At 36.7% G+C, this 27,202-nt stretch overlaps 1 protein-coding gene across 4 annotated transcripts in view; it reads left to right on the top strand.

Moving 5' to 3' along the window:
- RAP1GDS1 (Rap1 GTPase-GDP dissociation stimulator 1) overlaps positions 1–27,202 on the top strand; it is a 90,348-nt gene that overhangs the window by 21,054 nt on the left and 42,092 nt on the right. For 2 of the 4 annotated variants that reach the window (XM_021550334.3, XM_021550337.3), the window contains exons 2-3: positions 10,947–11,057; positions 26,056–26,178. In XM_021550334.3, the coding sequence (XP_021406009.1) occupies positions 10,947–11,057; positions 26,056–26,178 (234 nt within the window). The remainder of the gene's footprint in view (positions 1–10,946; positions 11,058–26,055; positions 26,179–27,202) is intronic. The other 2 variants (XM_021550335.3, XM_021550336.3) reach the window with 2 other exon arrangements.

Genomic DNA, 27,202 nt, shown 5'->3' with positions numbered 1-27,202 from the left:
AGTTAAAAGGTGTTGAGGGATATGAATGAGGAGAAAGCGTTACTAAACCACTTCAGGTAACTGAAATAGCATTCTTGTCTGACTGGATTTCTTGAATCCCAGACAATTGATTCTGGAGCTGAGAGCCTGGTAGACCATTCAATGTTGTTTCACCCGTCCGTTTTGGCTCAGTATCATGCAGAAGTGGATGACCAACATTACCCCTGCAAGAGTTGTAACATATTGAATCCTTCCTGATAATTTGGCTGTTATAATGATCGTTGAAGCAATAGACCAGGTCAAGCAAATTCACTATTATGTGTTAATGATTTACACAGCCCCATCATATGGACTAACAGCTTCATGCAATAAATTAATAAATAATTGATAGCATCACCTAATACAACCTCCTGTACCAAGCTGGGTAACTTTGAAGCTGGATCAGGTCACTTAGAAATTTTTTTTTTTTTTTTTAATGGGGGATGGGGTTTTTTTGGCAAAGCAATTTTGATTTTTCCGATACAAATTTGAATATATATTACAGTGTGAAAATTATTTTTCTGTATTAAATACACATTTTGTATCACAGTGTTGAAAGAATAAATCTAGAACAGATTTTGGCACTAAAAGATGTAAGGATAATATACACTGAGAATAGTCTCCATCTGCTGCTGAAGTCTCTCTCATTGCCCAGAGTGGTTCTTGGGATTTTTTTCCCTTTGAAGATTTTTGTCAGTGAACATTTCTTTAACTTGCTGTCTACCGAGACTTCAGCTCCCTTTCCCCTGCTCCCATTCTGTTGGCTCTGAGCAGGTTGAGCAGATACTTACTATGTTTGCAGTTTTAGAAAAACCAGGCACCAAGTTTTCACTTTCACTTTGTATTTGCCTAATAAGGAACTTGGAGCAGCAGTAGACTGAACAATCCTAAATGTTAGAGAAAAATGTATAACCCAAGCAACACCCCAAAGCAAAACCTCAGCAGTTTACTTTCAAGGTTAGTTTCAAGATTGCATACAAGTAAACTTGTTAGAACCTAGCCATCTGTATAGTATTAGGTGCATATTTGACAAAAAAAAAGGTAAATGAAAAAGCTGTCAAATTACTCTTGAACATTCAAACAGCTTAAAAGCTCTTTGTGTGGTAATGTTGGCACAGTTCCTAAGTGACCAGATGGAATTTTATTAACAGCCAACAGGACAAGGGCTGAGATTTTGTTTCTTAACTTACTATTTTTGAAACACTTGTAGAGGATGTGTCAGAAAGCTTGATGTACTTTCATACTACGCAAAATTACACATGTACCTTCCCTTAATGTGAAGATGAAGACTGCTTCAGAGGTTGTCATTTCTGTAAGGTAGATAAGAAGAGAGTTGTGAGATGTATGGTAATTTGGGTATCACTGCGTTTTAGTGAATTTCAGAGAGGTGTTTTTATATGCACAATTTGTGGTCATATTAAAAACAGAACTTTCTGATTAATAGACTTAAAGAATGTGTTTTATAAAAAGCAACAAAATATACCTAAGTATTAAAAAGACTTTATTATTGATATCAGTAACCACTGGTAATAGTGATGTCAGATTTCCATTTAAGAATTCTGGCAAACATTAAGACCATGTGAATTTATGTGACTCCTCCTTTTCTGGCATCATTATGGATTTATTTATTGTCAGTAAGAAATGCCTGAAAACTGAGAATCTCCATAGTCTCCAGTAAATGACAGGATGACGATTGCCCTTACAGGGAGCAGCTGAGGGACCTGAGATCTGGAGAAAAGAATGGTATGAGGTGACCACATCGCTCTCTATAACTCCTTGAAAGAAGGTTGTAGCAAGGTGGGCATCAGCCTCTTCCCCCAGATAACTGGGACAGGTGGAAATGTTGTCCCAGTCAAGGGACAACAAGTTATTGTCTAGTTGTGCTGGAGAGCCTCAGGTTGGATATTAAGAAAAAATTCTTCACTGAACCCAGAGAAATGGTAAAGTCACTGTCCCTGGAAATGTTAAAAAAATGGGTGGATATAGCACTTCTCAATATGGTTTAGTGGGCATGGTGGTGTTTAGTCAAAGGGTAGGGTCAATGATTTTGGAGGTCTTCTCTAGTCTCAGAGCCCATAATTCTATGACCTTCAAACCAGGCAGCCTAAAAGAAAAGAAACAAAATCTGTAACACTCTGTGGAATCATGGTTCAGCCTATTCCTTTCAGGTGCTTCCTTTCCATATGTAAGGTTTTTAGGAACTCATGGTAGCTAGAAAAGAGCTGTCTAGTTAGAGAATAATATTTCAGAACATCTGACAGAAGAACACTGATGTGGCATTCAATTAGAGCTAGCAGTACAAATTTTGAACCTAGGTATCTTACCTGGACAAAATTCTCACTGTTGCTGGTGAAAGATGTGCCTGAGGGCTTTATACAGAATCAAATCCTATATTTGTTCAGTAATTCAAGCTGGTATAAGTATAGTTATGACAGCTACTGCACCATGTACTTATACAGGATTTGCAGAGGGTAGGCCAAAGACCTGAACCAGAGCTTGTTGAAGTCAAAGAGAATTTTTCTTAGTTCTGGAATTCTGTATCTTCAGCTTTGTATTACCTGGTTTTTATTTATTTGTTTGTTTTGTTTTTAGGCTCAGTAAGAAGAAAAAGTAATTTTAACTTGTTTATCTAAAAAAGCTAACACTAGAGTAAGCTGATTAAATTGACTAGTAATGTATACTTCAAGTCTAAATTGTTGTCCCACATTACAACATCCTACAGAAGTCCACTCAGACTAACTTGTAGCATATGTGTTATTTTGTTGGTTAATAAGCTATATTTTGTATAGAACTTGGAAAAAGTACAGAGGATTGGAAGCCTTGTTAAATTATGCCACAAAATAAATCAGTGTTCTAATATAGTATGGAAAATAATTTAACAAAAAATTAAAAAGCTCTTTAGGAAAGTATTTTCCTCTTATTTGTTTCTGTAATGTCTAGGCTGTCATTTGTAGTCTGCTAACATGAGTCACATTAAGATCAAGACTTTTAGAGCAGGTATAGTTAGAAAAAGTTGGACACAGTAGTGTAGGCAGAGATCATCTCAAAGAAAAGATAAAGCTGGAAAAGCTTGATACATTTAGTTTTAAATGTGCTGTTTCTAGATTATACTGTTTCAGTAGTTTAATTTTCTTTTGTTTGTTTTCTAGCACCTGTTCTCTGTTTTTGCTGTCCTGACTTGACAAAGTGACTCTTGCTTGCTAGATTAAAAGTGCTTCAGGCAGAAGTCATCTGGAGGAGCAGAAAAGAAAAAGAAAGAAGACAAAAGAACATAATAAACCATCTAAAATAAATTTTAAAAGAGCCAGTAGAGAGATGCAAGCCCTGATAGCTGCTTGTGTGTGTGCCTGTACATAGACACATGCAGCTTGTCTCTTCTATACTGCTCCATATGATTATTAGTGCAGCATTGTAGGGAATGATAGATTTGATTAGCATTAAGGTTACTCCTTCTTTTCCAAGATCCTGTTTCAGTAATTTACTGACTCTTCAGGAAGAGCTATATTCTTTTCCCACTGTTTGCTTTAGCCTGTCCATTTTAATTTGCTTGATGAGTTCTTACATGAGCAAGAAATGGGTTTGGACTACTCTGAAGTAACAGTAGTCATTTAGGGTACTATTTTAGTCCTGTTGTTTTTCCCCCCACTATTTTTTTTTTTTATTCTGTGCATAAGGTGGGCAGTAATCTAGAAGAATCTGGTGAAGGAGACCTTCTCTTGCCTTTTATGTTGCAGTACTTTGAAGCCATGTCATAAACTAAGGAGGGGTGGGCATGTATAGAGAAACATTTATAGTTGAATGTTCCACAAAGAGAGGGATCCCCTTCTGCCCTGTGTGATACCTGACACTCTCTTGATACCTGCCCATGATGTGTTGTGGTCTGCTTTATAGAAGTGTTGGCTGTAATCTGTGTCTGCATCTGAAGACTCCCACAGAATCTAGAGTGTGCAGGAATTCTGGAACCTGAAAATCTCATCTTGAAAACCACAATTCCCACACAGATACTTTTAACCCTAAATGTCCAGTTCTCCCATTCACTTACACAGAGCATTGCTTCCCTCATACTTTATAAATACCTCCTGAAAGCTAGCACGTTCATGTCTTTGAATCATGATGACATAATGTAATGATGGTAACTTTATAATAGCCAGTGAGACAGGAAATGATCCTTCATCTTTCAGTAGTACCTGTTAAATAAAAGGAGAACCACTTGCCACGAAGGAAGGTGTGAAAAGACATTCAGCTGTTCTTAGACAGAACATTTGTCCTGAAAGAGAGGTGTCCCTTGGATAAAATGGTATTCTTCATGTGTACATCTTGGCATGCACTGTATTGACTGGTAAATATTTTACATGGTGAAATATATGTGGGTTGATTTAATTTTGGAACTTGGTGTGTTTAAAACCATTTTGATAATATGATTCAGTGAAGATCAGGCACGTGGAGGAAAAAAGTATATGAAAATAAAATATGCAAATACAAATGCAGTCTTGTCAATTAAATTGTAATTCTTTACAAATTGGTAGCCATCTTGATAGTTTTTCAACTACTGCTAGTAATAGAGTACCAGAAAAGATCTTTCCATAAACTGAGAACGTAATTATTTGAAATAATTAGTTTTTCTATCATTAGCTGATTTTTAAATAAAATTTATCCACTACAGACTCCCTTTATCAAGCAGCTTTCTATTAAATGAAAAAAAAATCTATTTCATTCTTCTTCTAGGACTGGTTTTAAGCAAAATCTTTTAAGGCTTTTTGTAAAGCAGTAAAGTTATGTTGATTTCACTGAATTTTGATTGGTTTCCTTAGACCTTGAAATAATTCCAGATCTGCAGCATTTAATTATGAGATATAAAGATACCTAAATCTGTACTATGTTTTCCTGGGAAAGAGAAAAAAAAATTTCCAGTGTTCTGCAGAATCTTCTGAAATGTAATTCTTATAGCCTTTGAAAGTAATGATTTAAGTAATAGAGGATCATTAACGTGCAGAAACCCATTACAACAGCTATAGATCCATATACCTTGGCATAGTGTAAATGTTTTTATATAAGAATCTATTGTTTATCTGTGTCTACAGTAAAAATAATACATGAAATTATTTTCAAAGATATCAAATGTCCTCCGAGGGATGAGTGGGGGGGAAGCAAACAAAAAATTTGCCTTGGCAAGAGATTCCAAGTGTACTTATTGCTGATTGATGCCACTTGTTGTAGGTTTCTATCCTAATTTTGAATACAGATTGACTAAGTAGCTGTTAGTGTGTATAAGCTGACCTGATAATTACAAAAACTAATTAGGTAGCTTAGTGCTCAGGTGGCAGTGAGTTATGGCATGTCAGTATTTTCAGGTAATAAAAATGTAGCCCCGTGTTAGAGGAACAGATGCAGAAGCAAGAGGATAAATGAAAGAGTAACAAGTCTCTAAGACCAGATGGCATATATCTAAGATTCAGAAAGTGTTTAAGAATGAAGCAGCTGAACTGCTGTCAAAAATAGACACTCTCATTAAAATTAGTTACTATGCTAGAAAAGTAGAGCAAATGTACCTAAGTAAAAAACGGGTTGCAGAAGGAGCCCTGCAGTTAATGATCCATCATTATATCCCTGGAACTAGAAAATTTTTTGAGAAAAAAGCATTAACCTACCTCAATGAACATGGTAGGACAAAAAAAAACAGGGCTTCTATTTTAAAAAAAAAGGTCTTTTCTGATTAAGATGTTGGTCCTGTATGTCTGTACAGGTCTTCTGGCATTACTAATCAAAAGCTAATTCTTCACTGCTGCCCTCTGACCTCCTGATTAGATGCCAGGTTTAGAAATTTTGGGGATGGGCTAGAGCAAAGAGTTGTCTCTAATTATGGGTTTGAGTGGTTTGGCAGAAAATATTGTACACTTGGGAGTGCTTGAGAGCAGCTGCTATAAAGAAAGAAGGGGATAGAGTACTTTTTTGCAATGGGCTTATTATGAGAAAAAGATTCTTCTGTTATCAATAAACTCTGTGTTTGAAGTATTTTGCATGTCAATGTGAATATTTGTATGGGACTAGGTATCTTCTGAAAAATTACCACAAGGATGTGCCTCAGTTAATATAGGTTCAAAAAGGACCTATTCTGTACATTTCTGCCAGCTTATTCAATGTCCTGGGAGATAAAAGGCTCTCGGGATTTTGCACCAGTCTTTTGTTTTCTTTGGGGAAATGGCATCTAGGGTCATTAAAGACCAAAGTTGGGCTACAGGTCTCACCAGCTGCTGGGATTTCTGCTGCAAGAAGTCATTCAGACCAAATATATAACTCTCACCCAAATGGATTGCATATCTGATCTTTGTGTCAGGTTCTCAAATAATATCACATCAGAATACACTTTGCATCAAAAACTGTGGTGAGCCTGGGTTGGAATTCTCATATGGGTTAGTATGGACTGGAAGTCTAGTAAGTTCAAGTCTGTACAAGAAAATTAAGTAAATTATTCAGTCTAGCCCATGGGTTTGTATGTACTTACATTTTTAAGAGATTTATGCTGTTATAACACAAGGAGACCCATAAAATGGCACCATTCCTTCTGCTCAATTTTGATGTCTCATTGTGTCCTGAAAGGCAGTGGGACAGACTCAAAAGACTCTGATGTTAATACAGCCACCATCCCTGTAATAGCAGAACTGGAACTTCTTTTCTTATCTGATCAGCATGTTTCAGTATGTCCCATTTCAATATCTATTAATTGTGAATTCCTTATCTGTTAAGTTGCATGTATAATGCAGTAGTCTGTTTAATAACAACATATCTACATCTACAAAGTGTCAGTCAAAAGAGACAGTCAATATTAATGATATGTTCAAAATCCTTGTTTTGTAGAGAAAATATCTGTACTGGATAAAATGTTATAAGATATATAAAAAAACAGCCCAGACAAAAGCTGACTGCCTTAAGTACTCAGCTAAGACATTCTACATACTTTATTAATATAAGTCTTGGAACAGGGTTTTTCCTGTGATTTGGGTGAAGATGCTGTGGACTCAGAGCAAAGTCGGCAGTTTGGTTCTTATCCTCAGAAGCTGCATTACTAGGAAGAATATTGAGTACCTTTTCAAACTTTCTATAGTCTAACCACCACTCATGTGGCCCTGACCCTAAACAAAGTCGATGAACTACCAAATTTTTACTAGATGAAAGTACAGTTATTATGTATAAAACAAGCCAGTAACTGCAAATAGGAATGAGTCACCGAAAAGCTCTTAGAAAAAAAGAGTACAGTGAAGTGAAATGGAATATTAAAACATTCACTAATATTAGTTTCTGACTAATTTTCTCTGTAAAAATGCCTGCACAAGAGAAAGCAAAATGTTGCAAGAGCTGGTAGTAGCAATACTGTGCTACCAAAAAGCAATGTGGGCAATCAAAGAATTTATGCAACCTCATTTTTTATGAGTGTTTGTGCAGGAGTAGTTATTGGGGAAAACAAAATGTATCCGTAGGTGGAATGGGCCAGACAGGTCTGACAGCTCTTGGCAGACTCCACTTGCTAAGTTACTAGTTTGTAACATTAGGATATATAGGATTAAGGTGTGTGGAATTCAGAGCGTCATGTCCAGATAAGATAACTAATCTTTCTGAAAGTAATACAGTAAGCCAGATCTGAGAGACTCCCTGTGCTTAGGTCATCAACAAAATAGTTGATACTTGTATTAAATTTCAGACTACTTCATGCCACATATATTCACAACAGGATACCATATTGTTGACCAACTGTACCACAGGGAACATTACTAGCCAATTTTTACCTCAGCCATCCTGATCTTGCACCCTTAGATCTTCCTAATTTGAGCTTCACACAACTTGCATGTTGACACAATGTACTGACTCACATTTCTCTGATACTAAGCCAAAAAGATTCCTTATATTGCTTTTTTTGATGGGATTTTATTGCTGACATTCTGATCAGCCTATGCAGCAACAAGCCTGTTGGAAACAGCTTCTGAGAGGAGGAGACACAAAAGTAAGCAGGAGATGATCACAAGAAAACAACAGGGGTTTTGTACTTGGAAAAAAAGCATTTGCAGCTTCTTCCCTAAACAACAGGTTTAGGGCAATGATGAAACAGCAGGATTGGGAAGCCTTATGTGATTATATGGCTCCAGAGAGCCCTCTGGAACACTACAGCACTTCTGTCTTGATTATCCCTGCCACTGTCATCTCACACTATAGGGGTTTGTTCTTTTCAAGACAACAAAAGAAAAAAAATTTAAAATATAAAAAAAATCTGTATCTGTTGAAGATCTGTTTCCATATGTCCAAGATTCTTGGGTTTCAAAAGTAACTGTCTCTTTCAAGGTATCAACTCAGATTAGAAAGGAGATGGACTAGGACAGAAAGAACCAAGGTAAACAAATAAATTCTTTCTTGAAGGATGGTTTCTTCCCTCTGGGCTCTTGGCCTTCTGGCATTGTGTCCAGAGATCAGTTGTTTCTACAGTATTCCTATTATATTTTGTTCTTTAATACAGAATATACATAGTCCATGTATGTCAGTGGGATGTGCACATGCTTGGTACCATGAAAAATTAAGTTCTTTGTCCTAGAGAATGAAATATTTGGATAGTCACATTTGAACAATTTTGCATATAATCTGTAATGGTGTAGTATTAAAATAGTGGACTTTCCCCAGAAAACCTACATGACACTGAGCAGAAAGGAGTGGTAGGAAAATAGACTGGGGAGACTTCTAACTCTATTGCAGGTTCTGATATGGAATAGAGTGAAAGAAATAACAAGTATTTTATATAAAGCACTCATCTCTGCACAGAAAAATGAAATAATAAGTGGCATCTTGTGATTTATTGAGCACAAGTGAAGTAGAAGAGGCTGTAAAAGAGAAATAGAATCTGAGTGTGCTCTCTGACAATAGTTTGCAAAATCTAGTGTGACAGTGAATTTCTTATCTTTGCATTTTCTTCTTCCCCAGATTATAGGAACCCTTGCTGTTCATATATATATAGTAGATTGAGTCTTCTTACTGTAAATGTTGCTATAGATTCAAAGTTAAGTGTGTGAATATACAAGATGAGATGCCTGTAAGGAAGGAAGAGAATTAGTGCTATGTTAGCAGGAAACTGAAGAGAAGAATATGAGAAGGCAGGTGAAGAAGGTTTGAGAGGAGGTGGAGTGCACAATGTAAAATTGTAGTACTGGGGCTGGTCATTGACAAGTTGTGTCTTTTGACAAATTCCAGTGGTATATCCTGAATAATGTATTTAAGCAATGAGACTTTGTAGTGCATGTTCAACTTTACTGTTGTCTAAAGGTGATTTAAGAAAAGTCCTGTGGTAAGCCTGCTAGAGAGTAATGTGAATATGAGGGGAAATCAAATTTGGGTTTTTTTTTCCCACTTAGCTTGTTCCAGAAGGTGGCAGTTCAGCATAGTGAGGAGGTGGTAGGGAGGGAGGTTTTTAAGATCTTGAGAAGCCACAATGAAGTGTGGGTGCATTAAGGAGTATTGACACTCCTCACTATTGTGTTGCTAAGAATGTGTTCATTACTGAATAGACAAAATAAATGCCTGATCATAGAAACATATAAGCAATTTCACATATAAATACTGAGCACTTTAGAAAGTTAAGTATTTCACCTTTATCTGTATGGAATATTGAACTACAAAAGCATATGCTAATAAAAATTGGAGGTGGAACAGAAGCCACAGCTTTGGCTGAGAAGCAAAGCACTCCAGGAGTGAGATTCCACGCTTTTCATGGGATGCCTGCTGAGTCTTCACTCTTCCTTTGCACCATCGCATACATAGGCAAGTGAAGAGGAGGCAAAGCACAGCAGGTGCCAGCTCACCTGTCAAGGAGGCTTCCTATGCTGGTGGGAAGCTCTAAGCAGTGCTGGCTGCTAGTCAGGCTCAGAAGATACCAGTGGTGCACTGAAAAGAAACTGCACCTATGGCTGTGTTGGGCTTGGGTCAAGGCTTTTGATCAGCCCCTGGGAACAAGAGACAGTGAGACACTATTTAATATTATTTGTTTTGAGTAGCACTTTCTGCTTGCTGTCAGAGTTGGCATGGAAACTGAATCAGCACTCGTTGTGAAAAGAATAGCCCATTCAGAGTGAGGTTAGTCATCAGTGGGCTTACCAGAGGCTCAGGCTGCATCTGCAGCCTTAAACCTTGCTCATGAAAGGATAGAATGCTCAAAATGGTAACAATCATACTGCCCCAAGCTTTGCTGGGCAAATGGGTGTCTTTTGAGAATGATGTAATCTCATTTGCATTTGGGTGGTGGTGTTTTGGTTTTTTTTAAGAGAGAAAAATTAATATCTGAAATTCACAACAGAACTTTTTATTTCAAGAAGATGCCATCTTTTTTATGGATCAGTTGAATTTAAAGAGTTAACAAAATTCCTATAAACAATGATGCTTTTAACATTGTGGTGGAAAGTGGCATAATTCTTAAAAGACTCTATGCTTAGCACTAGGCATCTGTGAATAGTCAAGATGGAAGCCTACACAGCATGCAGAAATTGGCATTTTCAATTACTTCACCTCTATTGATGAAGAAGATCCAGATATGCTTATTTCTATTCTATTTTATTCCCACACAAAAGGGGAGAAGCAAAGAAACAGCTGCTGGTTTTCTGTAATGGCGAGGCTGAGAAAATACTGATAGATAAATTGCTGCTCAGTGGCATTTCATAAAGCACCTGCTGTGACATCCTGTTCTCAGATGCAAAATGATAAATGTATATATAAATTCGAAAAGTTTAATTTCATCTATAACTTTTGACTCCTGGCTTTTTGTATTCTCAGAACACAGACCATGCATGTCTTCTTCTTCATTGATACAGGAACTGTTTATACTATTTACATTCAAGGACTATAGTGCTGTTACCAAATTGATGAGGACACTGATTTCTTTTTCATTTGTGTTTATCAAGCAGATAATTTAAGTGAAGCCCTGAAAAAGCTGAAGATAACATCCACTGACAGCACAGCAGATAGCTTGGAGGGATGCTTGGACTGTCTGCTTCAAGCACTGGCACAAAACAGTAAGTTGTGTGGACCTTTCACATTTAAATCATTTGAGATCAATGAATTAAAATGTTGCAGAAAGACTGATTCAAGCAGTAGGCTGCTAGATTGACTCTATTCGAGTTTTGGAGGTTTTTAACCCATGAGTCCATAACATTCCAGTAGCAATGAAGACAGTGACAGGTAAATACCTGAATATTTGGAACAAACTGTAGTCCATTCCTTTCTCCACAATGAAATAGAACATTTACTTTTTAAATTGATCATTCAAGAAACAAAATAACAGAGATGGAGAAAGAAACCTCATAACATGGAGAAAAGCTCCTCATAGGGGAGTTGCAGGTTGAAATTCTGGTTGAAAGAGCATAGTTTCCCATTTGTAATGTATTTCTCCTCACACTTCTGATCACAGATTCCTTAATTCCAGGACTTTCAATTAGCAGAACTGTGTTGGATATCCAAAGACAGTCCAAGTTTGATATGTATTTTATAATCAAAATAACATCAGAATGGAGCAAGATGCCATTTTCACCAAAAACTTTAGAATGCTTGTCCCCACTCCTAGTAGGCAGAAAGGTAAGATTAATGAAGTTGGCAGTTTATAAGACTTTTTGGAGTTTAGCTTTCTTAGTGCTTCAGATCGTGGCAGAAGAAATATATGTGTACAATTTCAGGTTGAAAAACTTCTCGGGATAGGTACAAGCCATGATTAAAACTTTTTTATTTAAAGAAAGAGTTAGTCCTCTGGAAATATCAATGCACTCAAAAGTACAAACTATTGATAAGTCTTGGTTTTTTTTAAATGATGGTATTCTACAAATCAAAGCCTTTTGGATTACTTGGTGTAAAATATTTGATGAAGATTTTCACAACTGAATATAAGCACCATCCAGATCAAGTCAAAAATTGATTATAACAGCATCTGCATTTAATAGTAATCTGTTTTCGATTATCACTATTTTAGAAGGAGATTATCAGCCAGAAAGTAATAAAATCTTTAGGGTTTAGATCAATCCTTTTTTTGAAGATTCTGGATTTATTTATAAGGTATATCCTATACTTTAATCCAAGCTCCAATTGAATTTACTTCCACTACTTCTATGCCTAATATTTAAATAATAAGTACTAAAAACAAGATCATATTTACTCATGTAAATAAGAGAGTTTGCTATTTTGCCTATGAAGGTCACATAGCTGTGTCAGAGAACAAGTCTGGCAGATGCAAAATAATTTTACTAATGTACAGCAAACTTACTGATGCTTCCTTGCAACCAGACTCTTCTGTCTCAGTCTAGGGCTTTGCTCTTCCTTCCAAAATCTTTTCTCTTCTAGATTTATAGCTGCCAGATCAGATAAACAGATTATTAGGATTTTGACCTCTCTCTTTGGGGTAGTTCTGGAAAATTTATTCTCTGCATAATTTCCCATGCTTTATGTGTGTAAGTCAGTGACATGGATATAGCCCTTCTGGGCTGTCCTGTGATACACATCTCCATATATTTGCATTTGCCCAAGAATAAGGGCAACTGAAATAATGCACTGAAAATTAGATGGGTCAGATAGGAGAGGTTTTTTAAACAGCTTGCTGGTAATTTAGGAACCAGTATATCAACTCTGTTTCAAGGGAACTGGACACTTCCATACCTAAGTTTTGCCAAGTCTCTTTGGACAATGGGCTTTAGTTATCAGTGTTGTCTGATGATTTTCAGAACAGACTTCCAGCTTGAGATAATTTATGAGAACAGCAATACATTCAAAAGACTTCAGAGATGGAGGTAAATTGCATATAGTAGATTGATTCAACAAATAGATACAGAATCAGCTTTCTAAACTCTTTCTTATAGCTCTCATCCATCCACTTAACATCTTAATATGGATTTGGCTGATTGATTTTTAATTATAGTGTGTATTATCATATATACAATACCTAGTTATGAGAGACACACTGTACCGTTGTGTCTGTGTATAAATTATTACACAATGAGAAATCAAATTGTTTATATAAAAGTACATGTTAATTGTAATGCAGAAATCATTTGAATAATATTTTGCAAACAGTTCTTCTGCTCTCTTTTAGTATATTTCCATGTGTATGATTAAATTAATGAAGTATATATTTTAGTTAAGTAACTCATCATATTAATGTGAGAGAAACAAGCCATAAATTTAATAGTTTATTTTAAGAGAATTTTATAGGACTGTGATTTTGTTGGGAGTTCAAGGTAGTATTGTTAATCACAGAAGTTAAAGTTTTATTCACTGCTTTAAGACTTGGAGATAAAAATATTATTTTATCTTATATAAAATTTAGTACATGACTAATATGCTAATGCAACCCACTCCTATCTACTGCCAGCCAAAATCAGTAGTTAAACCCAATGATACTACAACAAACTGAGATTTTCAATAAAGGACATCTTCAGTTTTGCATAGTGCATGTACACATGAATGTTTTAGTGACCATTATAAGACTATCCATTGGTGTCAGTTTGTGGCTGCTGCAGAATATTAAATTCCCTAGTCTCTAAGAGTACAGTGAAAATTATGGTTCTGTTTATTTTGCATACAATATTTATGTTTTCATTATGCTAAAACATTACTTCGTTCACATATTTTCTACTGTATAGGAAGAGAAAACAAAGTTATTATGAATATTGTAAGTTTTCATTTCTTTCTATGTAATCTGCTGTGTATTCTTTTGTTTTTCATTCTCCTTTTCAAAACTGATCTGTTGATAATCCTAGACAGGTGTAATGCCCTGGAACATGATACCTCCTGCCTGATTTTAGAGTTATTCTGCCATTTGTCACAGCAGTCAAATTAAGGTGCATGCAGACACACATATGCTGTACTACAGAAGAGTGAGTCAAATACTCAGCTGAATTTGATAACTGCTGGTAAATATTTGGAAAGCCAAATTCAAATTGCTTTAACTACAGTTTAGTTAGGAGAAACTTGAATGGCTCTTCACATCTGGGACCTGGGTCTGAAAATCCTGCACAGATGGTTTCCTTAGGAGACATTGTTTTGAAGTATATATATATGTATATATGTATATATGTATATATATATATATATATATATATATATATATATATATATATATACATATATTATTCAGATATTTTAGTTCTTGTCTGTCACCAGCACTTCTGCCTGAGGCCAGTCATACATGGTCTGACTTGTGGCACTAGAGAAAAATGAGGGTTTTTTTTCTGAAGATGAAAGTGGCAGCAATGACAGAAGAATGAGACATGAATAGGCATTAGAATAATGACATACCTCATTTTGTGTGGAGTTCCTTCAGCATTCCTAGTGAAATTTACTAGCTTTTCTGGGGACTTGGCAGCCATAAAGTTGTGGTTACAAAAGTCAAGATTCACAGGTAACATAAGAGCTCCTTTCACCTCTGTGGATCTACCTCATTTGCATAAACTGAGATTCTGTCCATCTTGCTTCTGAAAGAAAACCACAAGTACTTGATCTCTGTCCACCTGCAAGCACTCACCGTCTGCTGAACTTCCTGTAATTCAGATTTTTAAGGAGAGGCTGAGGTATATGATCCATAAGCATTGTTAGCAGCAAAAAACCAAAGCCAGCCATGCACTAAATGAACTACTGACTTATATTAAACCAAGAGGTGAAAGTCATGTGTGTTTTCTTTTAGCAACTATACATTAAAACAAGTTACTCCATTGTCTGCTCCATATAATCTGGATTAGTTCTATACAGACATAGATTGATGTGTTATTGTCTAGAAAGAATTTTGCTGATCTGGAAGCAGACTATTTAGAGTGACATGGAGTGTAGAATGATCATATCAATCAGGAAAGGCACAGACCTCCTCAAAAGTATGAGTAAGATATGAGCTGAAGAAAATTAGTTTGAAAGATCATGTGCTTAAATTTCTGGAATGAAGTAAGTGAACAATAATTGCTTTATTCTGTATCTCGCACCCAACGAAAATATGGGTATGTACTACTATTGGCTATTTGGAATAAATTGTTAATTATCTTGTATAAGGAATTACAAGAGAAAACAATACTGGCCATTATATTCAGTCAGCATATAAAAATTTATACTTGTTAAGAGCCATTTCATAAATACTATGCCTATCAAAAAAGTACATTTATTCTAAGATCTCTAAATAAATGTCCACAAGAAAGGACTGCCTGAGAGAAAGGAAGCAAAAAGGAAATTGAGGTTTTCTTTTAAACAGCAGGCTCTCTGGGTCATAATTATTGCAGTAACAACAAAAAAAAGTTAGTGCTAGTCCAGACATGCTGTGTTTCAGATACAAGAAGTTACAGCAGACATAACCCAGTTTGGATAAATGAGAAATCTGAAAAATCTGCTGAGAATGTTATTTTTGGCTCTGCTGTACTCAGCATAAGAGGCTGAAAATGCCCACTAATCCCAGCTTTCAGCACCTGGCTCTGAAAATGTCTGACATACAGCTGAAGTGGAAAGGCTGGCACATACATTTGAAATATTTTTTTACATACACTTTTTAGAAGATTGAGAATATGAGTTTACATGTCTGTGTGAAAAAATGGTTAAGCAAAATCACAGCAATAAAGATAACCTTACATGAGAGGTCAAGGCCCCAGTTTTGAAAAGGATTTAGAAACGTTGGAAATATTTTAAATAATGCCCTTTACCTTAAAGATGTGGCTAAGATGCCTTATTTTCTACTTGTTGAGCTTTGCTGATACCTAGTAAGTCAAGAAACCATCACATGACACATGAAAATTTTTAATTCCTTCTTGAAACTGGAAATCTCAGCATTATTCAAAGCCTACTTTAGAGTGCCATTTTTCTTCCCGTAATGGACATAGTTTCATAATAGTATTTTTCTTTGCCCCAGAATGTATATGCTGGAGCCATGCTTTGTTTAGAATATTCTGGCTGTGTTGTATCAGGGAAAATAACATTGTTACAAATTACCTGGACAATTTCTAGTAAGGTTTTGTTATCACTTCCTGCTGTTCCAGCGTGTAGGGACCATGGGCTTATCCCTCCTACCTAAAGCTTCTTGTTCAGGTTTTCTCTTGGGAGACATCAGTGGTTTTTCTGAAATGGGTTTGTTCCTATTTGATGGCATCCCAGAGGAGGATGTGTTAGGAGTGCTTAAGAAAATCTGGGATATCTGGAGACACAGCAGATTTCTCACATTCCTTTGTCAGTTGTGAAATTTCTCATTGAATTTCTCATTGAATGCCCTAAAACTGGTAGGCACCTGCTTTAACAGGCATCTAGTTTTCTCTCTTTAATTGTTTTGGTGGATTTCCAGTTCTCACAACCATATGTTTACACAGAAGTTATATTTCAGTTGGAAGTTCATTTTATTCTGTTCTTCAGAGTTGTGGCTTCCATATGTTGCTGAATTTAGTTAGTACTTGTGCTTCCTATACTGGATGTTAGTTTTTCTGATCTTCCTTGGCCATAGAAAATGGAACAATTCCTCTACTGGAGCAGAAAAAAATAATGAAGAATTGCGAATTTTATAATTCTGTGGTTCAGGGCTCAACTAATAAAAACCATGAAATTTTAAAATTTATTATTCTTGCTATTAATACCTCTGATTAATAAAAGAAAAAAGCAAGATATACCTATTTTTTCTATTAACTTTTTTTTTTTTTTTACATTCTTGATAGTTTCATGTACACACTCTTATTTATTCTTTGCAGAGTCAGGCAGGCAGCTGTCTGGTTAACTTTTAACACTGTCATCTGATTTCAGTGAAGCCTTGTACCTCTTTAGTCCACAGAGGATTAAGAAACAGTCATTTCATCTATTGTTTCCACAGCCCTCTCGCATTAGCATGAAAATATCTATCCTCCTGCCCCAAACATAGAAGAAATTAAGTTGTAGAGCCTTTTGTCACAGCAGAGTTATTCTAAGGCACAAACAACTAAAAATCACTTTCATTTTTTCGTATTAGCTAAACATTTTAAACTTTCACTGTTCCCTTTTGTGGAATGGAGCAGGGAGAAAAAGCTCCACATTTCAGAGCATGCTCAAGCAAACATATTCTTAAGTATCAGCAAACTAATCTTTGTTTTGAAGAAATTTTATGAATAGAATAAGAGTAAAATGATGCAATTGTTCTTTCATGCAGGTTGTGGTCAATGAACTTTCCTGATTGTGAATGCTTGCACAGTATTAAAGCTTAAAACAATAACTGTCTACAGGCCCTATTCTGACCACAGTTGTTTTGTATAAATAAAGAAAGAGCTTTCAGCATTCCTGCAGATTTAGCACACTTTACATGTAAGCTGTGACAAGGCAGTGCATAAGCACATCAAGAGAGCTTAGCACAACCAAGGGGGTAGGCAGTGGTACTAATTGGATTAGTGGCCTTAAAACAATTGATAACTAGTAGAATTAAGTTCACTGACAAATAGCATTTCCCTGCTTTTTTATTCCTCTTTGATCTTTAGCATCTCCCTTTCTTCTTAGTAGCAGCCTCCCTTCCAGGAGGATTTCTGATCCTCTTTGGGTGTGCCCTCCAATGATCCCTGGTATATGTCTCCCAGCTGTGATCTTGAAAGGAGTAGGAGGCCACCTGGTGCCTTAAGTTTTAGCTTCCATATTTTTCAGATTCTGTTCTGCCTTGGTGTACTTCTTGTTAAGTGTTGGTAAATTGTCTTCACAGGGTAGGTAGACAAAAGAATCATTTTCCAGCGTGAAAATCAAGGACAACCATTGAAGCCTCAAGCCCAAAAAGCATAAACAACAATGAATTGAAGAGAGCGAGCAGGGAGGATGGGACTTCATGACCCAAAGCTGTAATTGGACAATTAACCCCAATATGGAAATGGACCAAAACTTGTAGAAGTGTGGGACCTCGTGATCGGTCATCCATTTTGTGGCCATCTTGGGTGTAGCCTGGCCAGGTTCTTGCACTGCCCAAGGTGTATCCTTTAAGGCCTTGTAATAAACACCTACTTTATTCTTGAACTCTGTCCAGCCTCTATTCTAGGTCAGCCTCTCTAGGCATCCCACCCATGGATGTAAACTCGCACTCAGCTGGCATGGACCTGCATGTTCGTCCTGACGTGTAAATGTCTCAGCTTGAACATTCAAACAAGCAACAGACATTTATGGTGTTATCCATGAGGAGGAAATACACAGATGAAAGCTAGAACATCCTCTTTGAAAAAGATAAAAACTAAACAGTATCATTGCTAACTGTCTCCTGAAATTTATAGTTAATCTGCTGAGATTAAAGTATTCTTTATGTAGATGGTGTCCTTAGCCTATGACAAAGATTATAGGACTTTATTATTAATCTTGGTTTGTCTTGGAAACTACAAAAATATTAAGAGTAACACTAAAGCATCATAGTAAGTCATAGGACTTACTTTCTTTATGTATTGAAGACAGGAACTAATGTCTGTTTAGCTACTTCTAAGCCTTGATTCAGCATCTTTGGAATTCAGTGGAGTGGGCATAATGCATTTAACATCTATTCAAACCAGGGCAGGGAGAAGGAGTAGAAATGAAAAAGGAAGAAGTGAAACTAAATGGATGAGTTACAAGAGATACAGTGGAACATAACATTTTTATGAGAAATGGCAGAAGGGAGAAACAGATATAAAGATAAGATTTTGTAAAAAAAAAAACCAAACAAACAAAAAAAAAAAAACCCACAAAACCACCAAAAAACCAACAAGCTAAATGCACGTACCTGAGTGGTTGGTAGGAAGCAGTCAAACCAAAACCCTGCATCTCAGACCAGGAAGAATTTCTAATAATCTCTTCTAACAGAGGCAGGGGTTCGGGCCAGCTCAGCCAATCAAGCCATTAATCTTACCTGCAAAGATTTCTAGTCAAATGTCCTGCTAAAATTTGGGGAGCCTGATGAATAATTTTTAAGAGGGAGTTTTGGCTCAAATACTGTGTTATAAAGCATTCCTTCTTTTTGCTGAAAAAGGATGTTCGTTCCATTGTAGCTCATGGGCTGTTGCCTTGTCATGATATTGTACACACATAATCCAGAAATGTTTCCTCATTAAGAGCTGTGTACAATATATTTTTACAATATAACTATACTAAATCAAGGTGACTGCTTTTTATTGGACTGTCTCCCAGTAAACTGGCTTACCCTAATGATACTGAATGATAATCACTGCTGCTTAGTGGGATTATATTTTACATAAATTCCCCTTAATAGTGATGTATTTAGTTACTGCCAGATAGTTAAATGATTATCCAAGTGTTAAATTCCAAGTGCTTTTCTTTGAATACACAATGTGCCAAATAAAGATTAACTATTATATTTTTTTTCTTTGCAGAAGGCATCAGTGAATAGCAGTTCCAGATAATAGAATTGACACATTTTTTTTTAGATTGCCTCTGTATTGCGTTTTCAAAAGGCAGGCCTTTTCTTTTGCTTCTGTATTGCATTTCAAAAATGCAAAGGAAAACGCCTACCTTTTACAAAAAAATTATATTTAGCGATCATGTAATTCACAATTTCAGGTCTGCAGTTTCATTCTTAGCTTTGTCCCAGTACCTTGTAACTTAAAAATGTGATCTTTTTAAGATTAGGTTTACTTTAAGCTACTCTGATAGCAGAGCTCACTAAAAATACCAGCAGATTAAAAAATTCCTTTACGTGTAGACGTACTCTTTCAATAAGCAAAGGGTGGAATTCACAGCAGGCATTTCAGCTCACTTAAGAGCACTCTTAATGGATTGCTTAAAAGGAACATGAAACATTTCCTGCATATAAAATGATCAACTTTCAAATTTGATTTGATGTTAATAAGCTAAATCAAATTTGGAGGGGGGATTTTACTCCACAGAACCAGCATTTGTTATACATTTTGAAGACCTAATGCATGAGAATACCCTTTACCCTGCAAGCTGTACTAAGTTCAGTCAGTACAAGTACGAGAGGAGTCAGGGGAAAATGTCCACAAAGGCCGAATAGGAAATGCAAAGATGTGAGTGTATGACATTTGTACTAAGATGCCAGACAGCAAACTTGGCAGCTGAGCCACTGACATGAAACTCTTTCAGCAACCTTGCTACTGAAGTGGTTACATCCTGGAGAGGGTGAGTCAGAAAGGGGGGACAGCTCGGATAAATCCACCAGCTACCTGCCAGGGCTCAATACTGGATGCAGTTCAGGAACTCAGGGGTGCCAAGCTGCCTAACTTTAATATTCTGCCTTGTGCTGTGACCTATTCATGGAAGTATATGTGCACGTCTCTTCATTGAAGGCAAAGATGTAACATATTTTTTTACTTCATTGGTATCTGAAATAGTCTATTCAGTGGGGAGAATCTCATCCTGAAATTCACTTTTATAGTTTGAATGTAGCTTTTGGAGAATTTAATCATCGGGACTCATGCAGCTAGTTGATTGATAAATCTGTCTCTCCATCTGTCCTTCCTTCCTTGTTAGAGCTGAGATTTTAATTACAAACATCTGTGTACTGTCTCTTTCTTCATTAAAAATAGGAAGTGAAGTTGCCCTGTAGCTGCTGACAGAGACAAAACAGAGCAAACACCATGATGGAAACATTGTACAGCTAAGGGAGAATCCTCCCTCCTTGCCTAATAGGTGTCTAATTTCAAGTATAACTGAACAGGCAGATTTTGGGAATTCCCCAATGTGAGGAGGAGCATGCCAAAAAGAAATCAAATGTCTACAGTTATTTTTTTATACATAAATTATTATTATTATTAAAAGATTTCTTTTTCCCTGTTTAAATAACTCTTGGTAATTGGAACAGCCTCTTTAGTTAAGGTTTGTTAAGCAAAACCTCCTTATCAGTGGTATATCATGAGAGCATATAATTTGTTTTTCTGAGCTTCTTAACAACTCACTTTTCTGTGCTTTTGTAGCCAGACTAAAATCTTCATTTAGTGGTTTGAAAAATACAGTGGGAGGCTGTGGAGAAACGGACTATGTTTCTTGAAGGAGGCTGTATATGGAGAGAGCATCAGTGCTTAACACTTTGTCACATGAACCTTCTTACTGTGGAGGTTAGGAGCATGTGTCAGTTCAAAAGATATCCCTTGTTCCCTTCATTCTCTTCCTTTCTGCCTTCTGAAAGAGCAGATGGAAGATTCTGTTCATGATATATGTGGTTCATTATTATTTATTCATGTGTTCATTTTTCTCTTTCTGATGAGAGTACATGTAGGAGGAACATTATCAAGCCAAGGTAAATTTCTGCAGTAGTTCCAGTAGGTTTATAAAACATCTTTGCAGCTAGAAAGACATGCATTTTGCAAGAGTACATGGCAAACATGGTTTGCTTAATAAAGAGGACCCTCACAAAGCTGTTTATTCAAAATTCTGTGGTGTGAAGCTCCACAACATGGAAATTATTGCAGTGCTAGCCACCACAACTATAGGGTTACTAAAAATAGTGTAAATTAGACTCATTGTTCAAAGGGGATAAGGAATGGTGGTGAGTCTACAGCTTTTTTCTTTCTTGCCTTTCTCAGCAAGGCACTGCTGAGAGATATGCCTTGCACTCCCCCTTTCTGCCTTTTATTTCACTTGAAGGTGTACAAAATTATACAGAGAGAAGAGTGAATAGAGAGAAGTGAAATTTCAGAGCTAAGAGAGGGAAGAGAGTGTAGAGTTTTAATTTGAAACACATTAGATTTTTTTCCCTATGATTTCTGCTACTTAATTAGCCAGTCTGATAGCCATGGTGCTCAGCTCTCCAGCTCTGAGCTGTGGCATTAAAGATTTTCCTGCCCACACCCTTAACTATTCTGACTTCAGGCACTGCAAAAACCACAAAAAAGCAAGCATATTGACATTTTAATCACTCAGCTATGACATTAATAAGATTTTGACACTACATGATCTAACATACCCTTTGTCTTGGTATCGAGTGATACGAGGAAGCATCTAAAGCAGCAGACTTAACCTTAGAGGGTTTTCACCTACAATTATGCTGTGACAGACTATGCAGAAAAGGGCTGCTTTTAATGCAGCATTATTACAGTCCTACAGTGTCTTTCTTTAAGACAGGACAGCTCTAGGTGTGGGCTGGTGTAAGCAGACTGAAAATCAGCCTTTAAAAGAAAGCATCTGAAACCACAGACACATCACAGATAGCAAAAGAATTATGAGGTATGGCACCCTAATGTCAGGCTGTATACACTGCTAGTTTTTTTTCAGACACAAATTTATTGGATTTTAAGGGGATGCAGTTCTGCTGAAGGAGTGGTGGCTGTGATTGACTTTTTGGCCAGTATAGAAACACAGGAGGAGACTATGTGGTGGAGATTTGCCTAGGTCTTTCTTGCTCCTGGAGAATTTTTTTTGGTTTACATGTTCCAAGTACTATTGAAATAGCAATTTAAAAGATGACAGTTGAAATAAGTTTTCAAAATAGTTTACCCTCTAATAATTTACTAGGAAGCCCAGAATGAAACTAGCATGCAGAAGATTGATGTCCTTAATAAATAATACCTCTGCAGTTCATACACACAGAGAGTCAGGAAGCCAGGCGGGCTTTCTCCATCCTCTGAAGAGAACAAATAAAGGCAGGAGTTGAGAGTTGCCTATGCTAAAGCCACTAGCAGTTTCTAATTCTCATCAAAGCCTACCTTATTTCTCCTAGAGCCAGGCAGTAGTAGGGGTACCAGCCCTGTGCTAGCATTGATGTAGGGTTTCCCAGTCTCAGGTTCTGCAGAATCAAAAACAACTGATGGTTTTTACAAATAATGAAAATACTGCTACATAAACATGACAATCTGTTGTCCACTCCAAAGAATAACACCACACACACTTCCCTTCATTTCTGTTCCAGTGTCCCTGTATGTTTTATATATTTATACAGGACACATGTTATGTGAAGCTGAGCACAAAGCAGAGTCACACACAGGACTCGCTCATGTTTTGTAAGTGAAGCAGTTGTCTCATTGGGCACTATAAAAAATACTTATATACCTACAGCTGTACTGAAATCATCTTCAAGACTTCCAGCTTGAGATTCTCTTCTACAGACATGCATTTTAACACTTAGTACCTGAACTGAGTGTACAGTTGACTCTGCAGACAAGTGAAGGGTGGTTGAAGATCTTCGTTTGGACTTTGCAGGACAGCCCTGTGCATCATTTGCCTGTTAAGTCTTCCTTCTTTAAAAGAATATAAAAAATGCTATATTTAAAAAGGCAATTTTAGGTTTATAAATAAGACATCTTGTTCCAATTTAAATACCCTTCCTTGTTTAAGCATTTCAAAACTCCAGAAAGACTGATTTTCTGTAACAAAAATATCTGCTAATAACATGTGACTTAAGAAATTAATTTCTATATTACAGCACATTCTATTTTTTTCTCACCTTCTTTATTAGAACTTTCATATGATGAACACAGAATCCCTGGAAAAAATTGATTTTTTTTTCAGATACTAAACAGAGTAATGTACATGAGGATGGAAGAGTAATTTTCCTGGCACATTCTCTTAGGATGCCTTATATGGAGGACCTACTATAAACTACTTGCAAAGATTTAGTGTCATACTGTCATCTTTCTATTTTGAAACTGAATTAATTTGTATATTACACCAAGTGTAAACTGTATGTGTTCTGCAGAGGAAAAGCAGTGCTTACTTACACTTGGAGTAGATAAGCTGAAGCACCCTGTGGCATTTTTTACACCTAAGGCAATTCCTGGCAAAAATGCCTCAGAGAGCACTGTGGGCTGATAGTAGTAATTCTTCTGCCTGATGCCAGAGTAATGTGCTTTTCCGCAAAATAATGACGCTTGAGCACTCACGCAGGGTAGAGTAGATTTAGGGGTCTTCTGCACTCACTGCTGGTCAAATTAATCTGTCTTCCCTCTTTTTTGACTAGCAAAAGTTTGACATTGGTACCCAACTGGCTAACAAGAAACATTAGGATTTTGGTTTGAAGGGATGAGTGAATATCTGTAGGTGTGTCTGCTCTACTGCTTAAGAGTAGGAACAAGTCACTGGTCAGTTTTCATCTGTGTGATCCCAGGTAACTGATTTCCCAGTTTCTGAGAGGTCAGTTAGGGCTGTGCTTTTATGGTGCTCACTTGCTTTTCTTAATAAAATAAATCAGGGTATATCTGCTGCATACAACTTGCCTGGAGAAGCATTTGATTTTATTTTCCCACTTCTTGCAGGATATATTTGGTTCTACTTATGTAATTTATGCTTTGCACAGTAATGAGTCCATCAAACTACAGACCAAAAAAATAGGACTGGATATTGTATATCTCAGCAGCGTTACAGGACAAAATGCATTAATGTCTTCTGCCTACTAATACATGTTCACACATATCCATATTTTGCATTTTGAATTCAGTACTTTGAGTTTTGGACTTAAGGGAGAGGGAAGCTCTTCCTTAACAGACTTCTAAGATGTCTGGACTCATCTTTAGTCCTGATATGATTTTCTCTAAATTCAGACTTTCATTTTGCATGCCTATATCCATTGGAAAATATTGCTACTAAGTATATGCTATATGTCAGAGTTTATAAAAGCTTTCAAATAAGCCATAAGCTCTTTTACGCTATATCTTCTGAGCGGTTTTTTATAGTGTATTTCAAAAATGGCAGTTAACTAGATTGCAAACAGGTTAATAATGATTAGCACTTACATTATGCATGAGATGCTGAGATTACTCTTTACTGATGCCTAATGTGTTTGTAATCAGATGTCATCACTGACATACTGTAGCTGAGTGGTCCTAGCCAAAAACCAACATCCCAAACTGGAATTATATACAGAAATGGGAAGCATAACTGCAGTCCAGACTTGAAGTTCTCTGTTTTCAGTCTGTTTTCTGTCATGTAGACATAACCAGCTCTCAGACACTGAAGCATGTACATACTCTGTGCAAGCCACAAAACCCATGGGAGTTGCTGCTGCCAGGCTTGTGCTGGCTTCTGTTCAAGGGCAGCTTGAGTGGATCTCTCAGAGGCAGCAGAGTGGTCCTGGGGCTGCCACAAATCAAATTCAATTGCAGCCCTGAGGGGCGGGGAGGGGGGGAAAGAAAGGAGGAAGAGAAGAGAAGAGAGAGGGTAGAATTGTTATTATCAATTTACAGGTGAAGCACAAAGAGTGGTTGCAAACTGCATTCAGATGGATTTGTTTTGCTTTAAAAAAGTCATTGGAGCATCTCACAGTAAACTCTGAAGAATGCAAATAACTTCCCTTATAAATGGCTTAAGAAGTCATGCTGGTTTCTAAAATGATAGCTGCCATCTAGTTGTACTGTGTGTCACACTAAGATTCATCTCAAATACACCATTTTTCAAAACGTTAGCAAAATGTGTCAAAGCATCTAGTACCTTGTATTTAACTGCAGTTGGATCAAAGTTGGTTTTCGGTTTGCTGGCCAGCAATGTTAGGTGGGGCCCTGTTAGGGAGCAGCTGCACAATTCCTCTTACTACATACAGAAAGGGGAAAGCTTTTCTCACAAATCTTTGGTATCTACTGCAGGAAATCCCTTTTCCTTCTACTGAATCTATACTGGAACTACTCAGTAACAGAGTAGCATGGAAGGTATTTAAGTGAGTTTAAGTGGAGTCTACTTAGGATCATCTTAGCTCTCCCTCTTCACCAGTTTCTGATTCCTACACTGCATTAAGCCGTACCCTAAACTGTAAGAACTTTCCCCATCATTCCTTGAACATTTCCAATAATTCATCTCTTGAATGAGTGATTCCTTGACTTTTACATACCTTTACCATCTGCATATCACTTTATGACCTTTACTCTTACAGTCTCTCCAGTATTTTCCCCATGTAAGCATGAGTATGTATCTGTATATACTTATGTAGCAGTCACCTTTTAAAGGTCAATTGATTAGAAATGGCAAAGTATTAAGTTCTATGAGTACATCAGATAAAAAAAGTATGGTAACTGAACAGTTGGCTTCTTATATGGGAAATAATGACTATCATAATTACTTTTGAGAAGACATCCCTTCTGCTTTTCTTAAAGTTCTTCCCCAAAGCAATTTGATGCACAAGTCATTTTTGTATGATGTGTTTTTCAGATATGGAGACAAGTGAAAAAATCCAGAAAAGTGGAGTTCTTCAGATGTTCGCGAGTATGTTGATGCCACAATCTTCCTGCACAGCAAAAGTAGCTAACATCATAGCAGAAGTAGCCAGAAATGGTGAGGTTTTCTACAAGAACTTTTCTGCTGGAACATCTTCAGTTTTTCACCTCACTTGTCAGTATGTTTTACTTCATTTATGTTTTCATTTTATAGATTAGACACCTTTCATGTCCCTCCCTTTCACTCTTTTTGTTTTGTCTAATTTTTTTCTGTACTTTTTAATACAATAAAAAAAAACAGTTGGCTGCTGGAATTTCTCTTACTTTCATTCTGTTTAGTTTTTAAGACATTAATGTAATTTATTGGGCACTGATGAAATGCATTTCTATATAAAAAGCATGTAGAAAAAGAGATATGCCCAATGTGTGCACCCAATTATGCATACAGCCCAAAGTTATAGCAGTAGCATCTATACAGGTGGTTATGGGATAGTAGATCTTTTCTTTGGTCTGAGATTTGTCCTGAGATTATAACTGTTATGAGTTCTTTGATGCCACACTGAAACAAATTACCTGAAGAGCATTATATGTGTTAGAGTAAGAACCCAAAGTCCAAAATAAGAATCAGCTCCATTTTGGTATGCATTATATGTATACAATATGTAATATAACATCAGAAGTAATAAAAAAAATTACAATACCTGCATATCTTGAGCCCAGTGGAATGGCCTCATACCTGCAAGCAGACCTATGGGCAGAACCTGTGATGTGGGTAGAGGACATTTATGGCTGACTTTTCTCACTCCTGGACTTGCTGCTGTCACAGCTGAAGAGGCACATGTTCCATTTTGGACTTTCCTTCCCCACAGGCCAGACAGAAAAGTAGAATGTTACTTATGTGCTTTCCTGGCAGCCTCATCCCTCTCCCTTTGTAAATTCTCATGCTGATGCCTCTTCAGGGAAAGGGCTACATTTTTGCTGACTTTTTACATTCCATTTCCACCTTTTCTGAGGAATCACAAACTACATCTTCTTACTGGTACCCCATGGTGACCTCCACCCAATTTACTGGCTTTAAGACAGAGCTATATATGGATATTCAGAAATACTAATGAGAAAAGATATATGTTTAGTTTTTAAGT

The sequence above is a fragment of the Lonchura striata genome, chromosome 4 (genome assembly GCF_046129695.1).
Source record: "Lonchura striata isolate bLonStr1 chromosome 4, bLonStr1.mat, whole genome shotgun sequence".
Lineage (NCBI taxonomy): Eukaryota > Metazoa > Chordata > Aves > Passeriformes > Estrildidae > Lonchura > Lonchura striata.
Note: the sequence above shows the minus strand (reverse complement) of the source record. Positions and strands in the feature narration are given on the sequence as shown.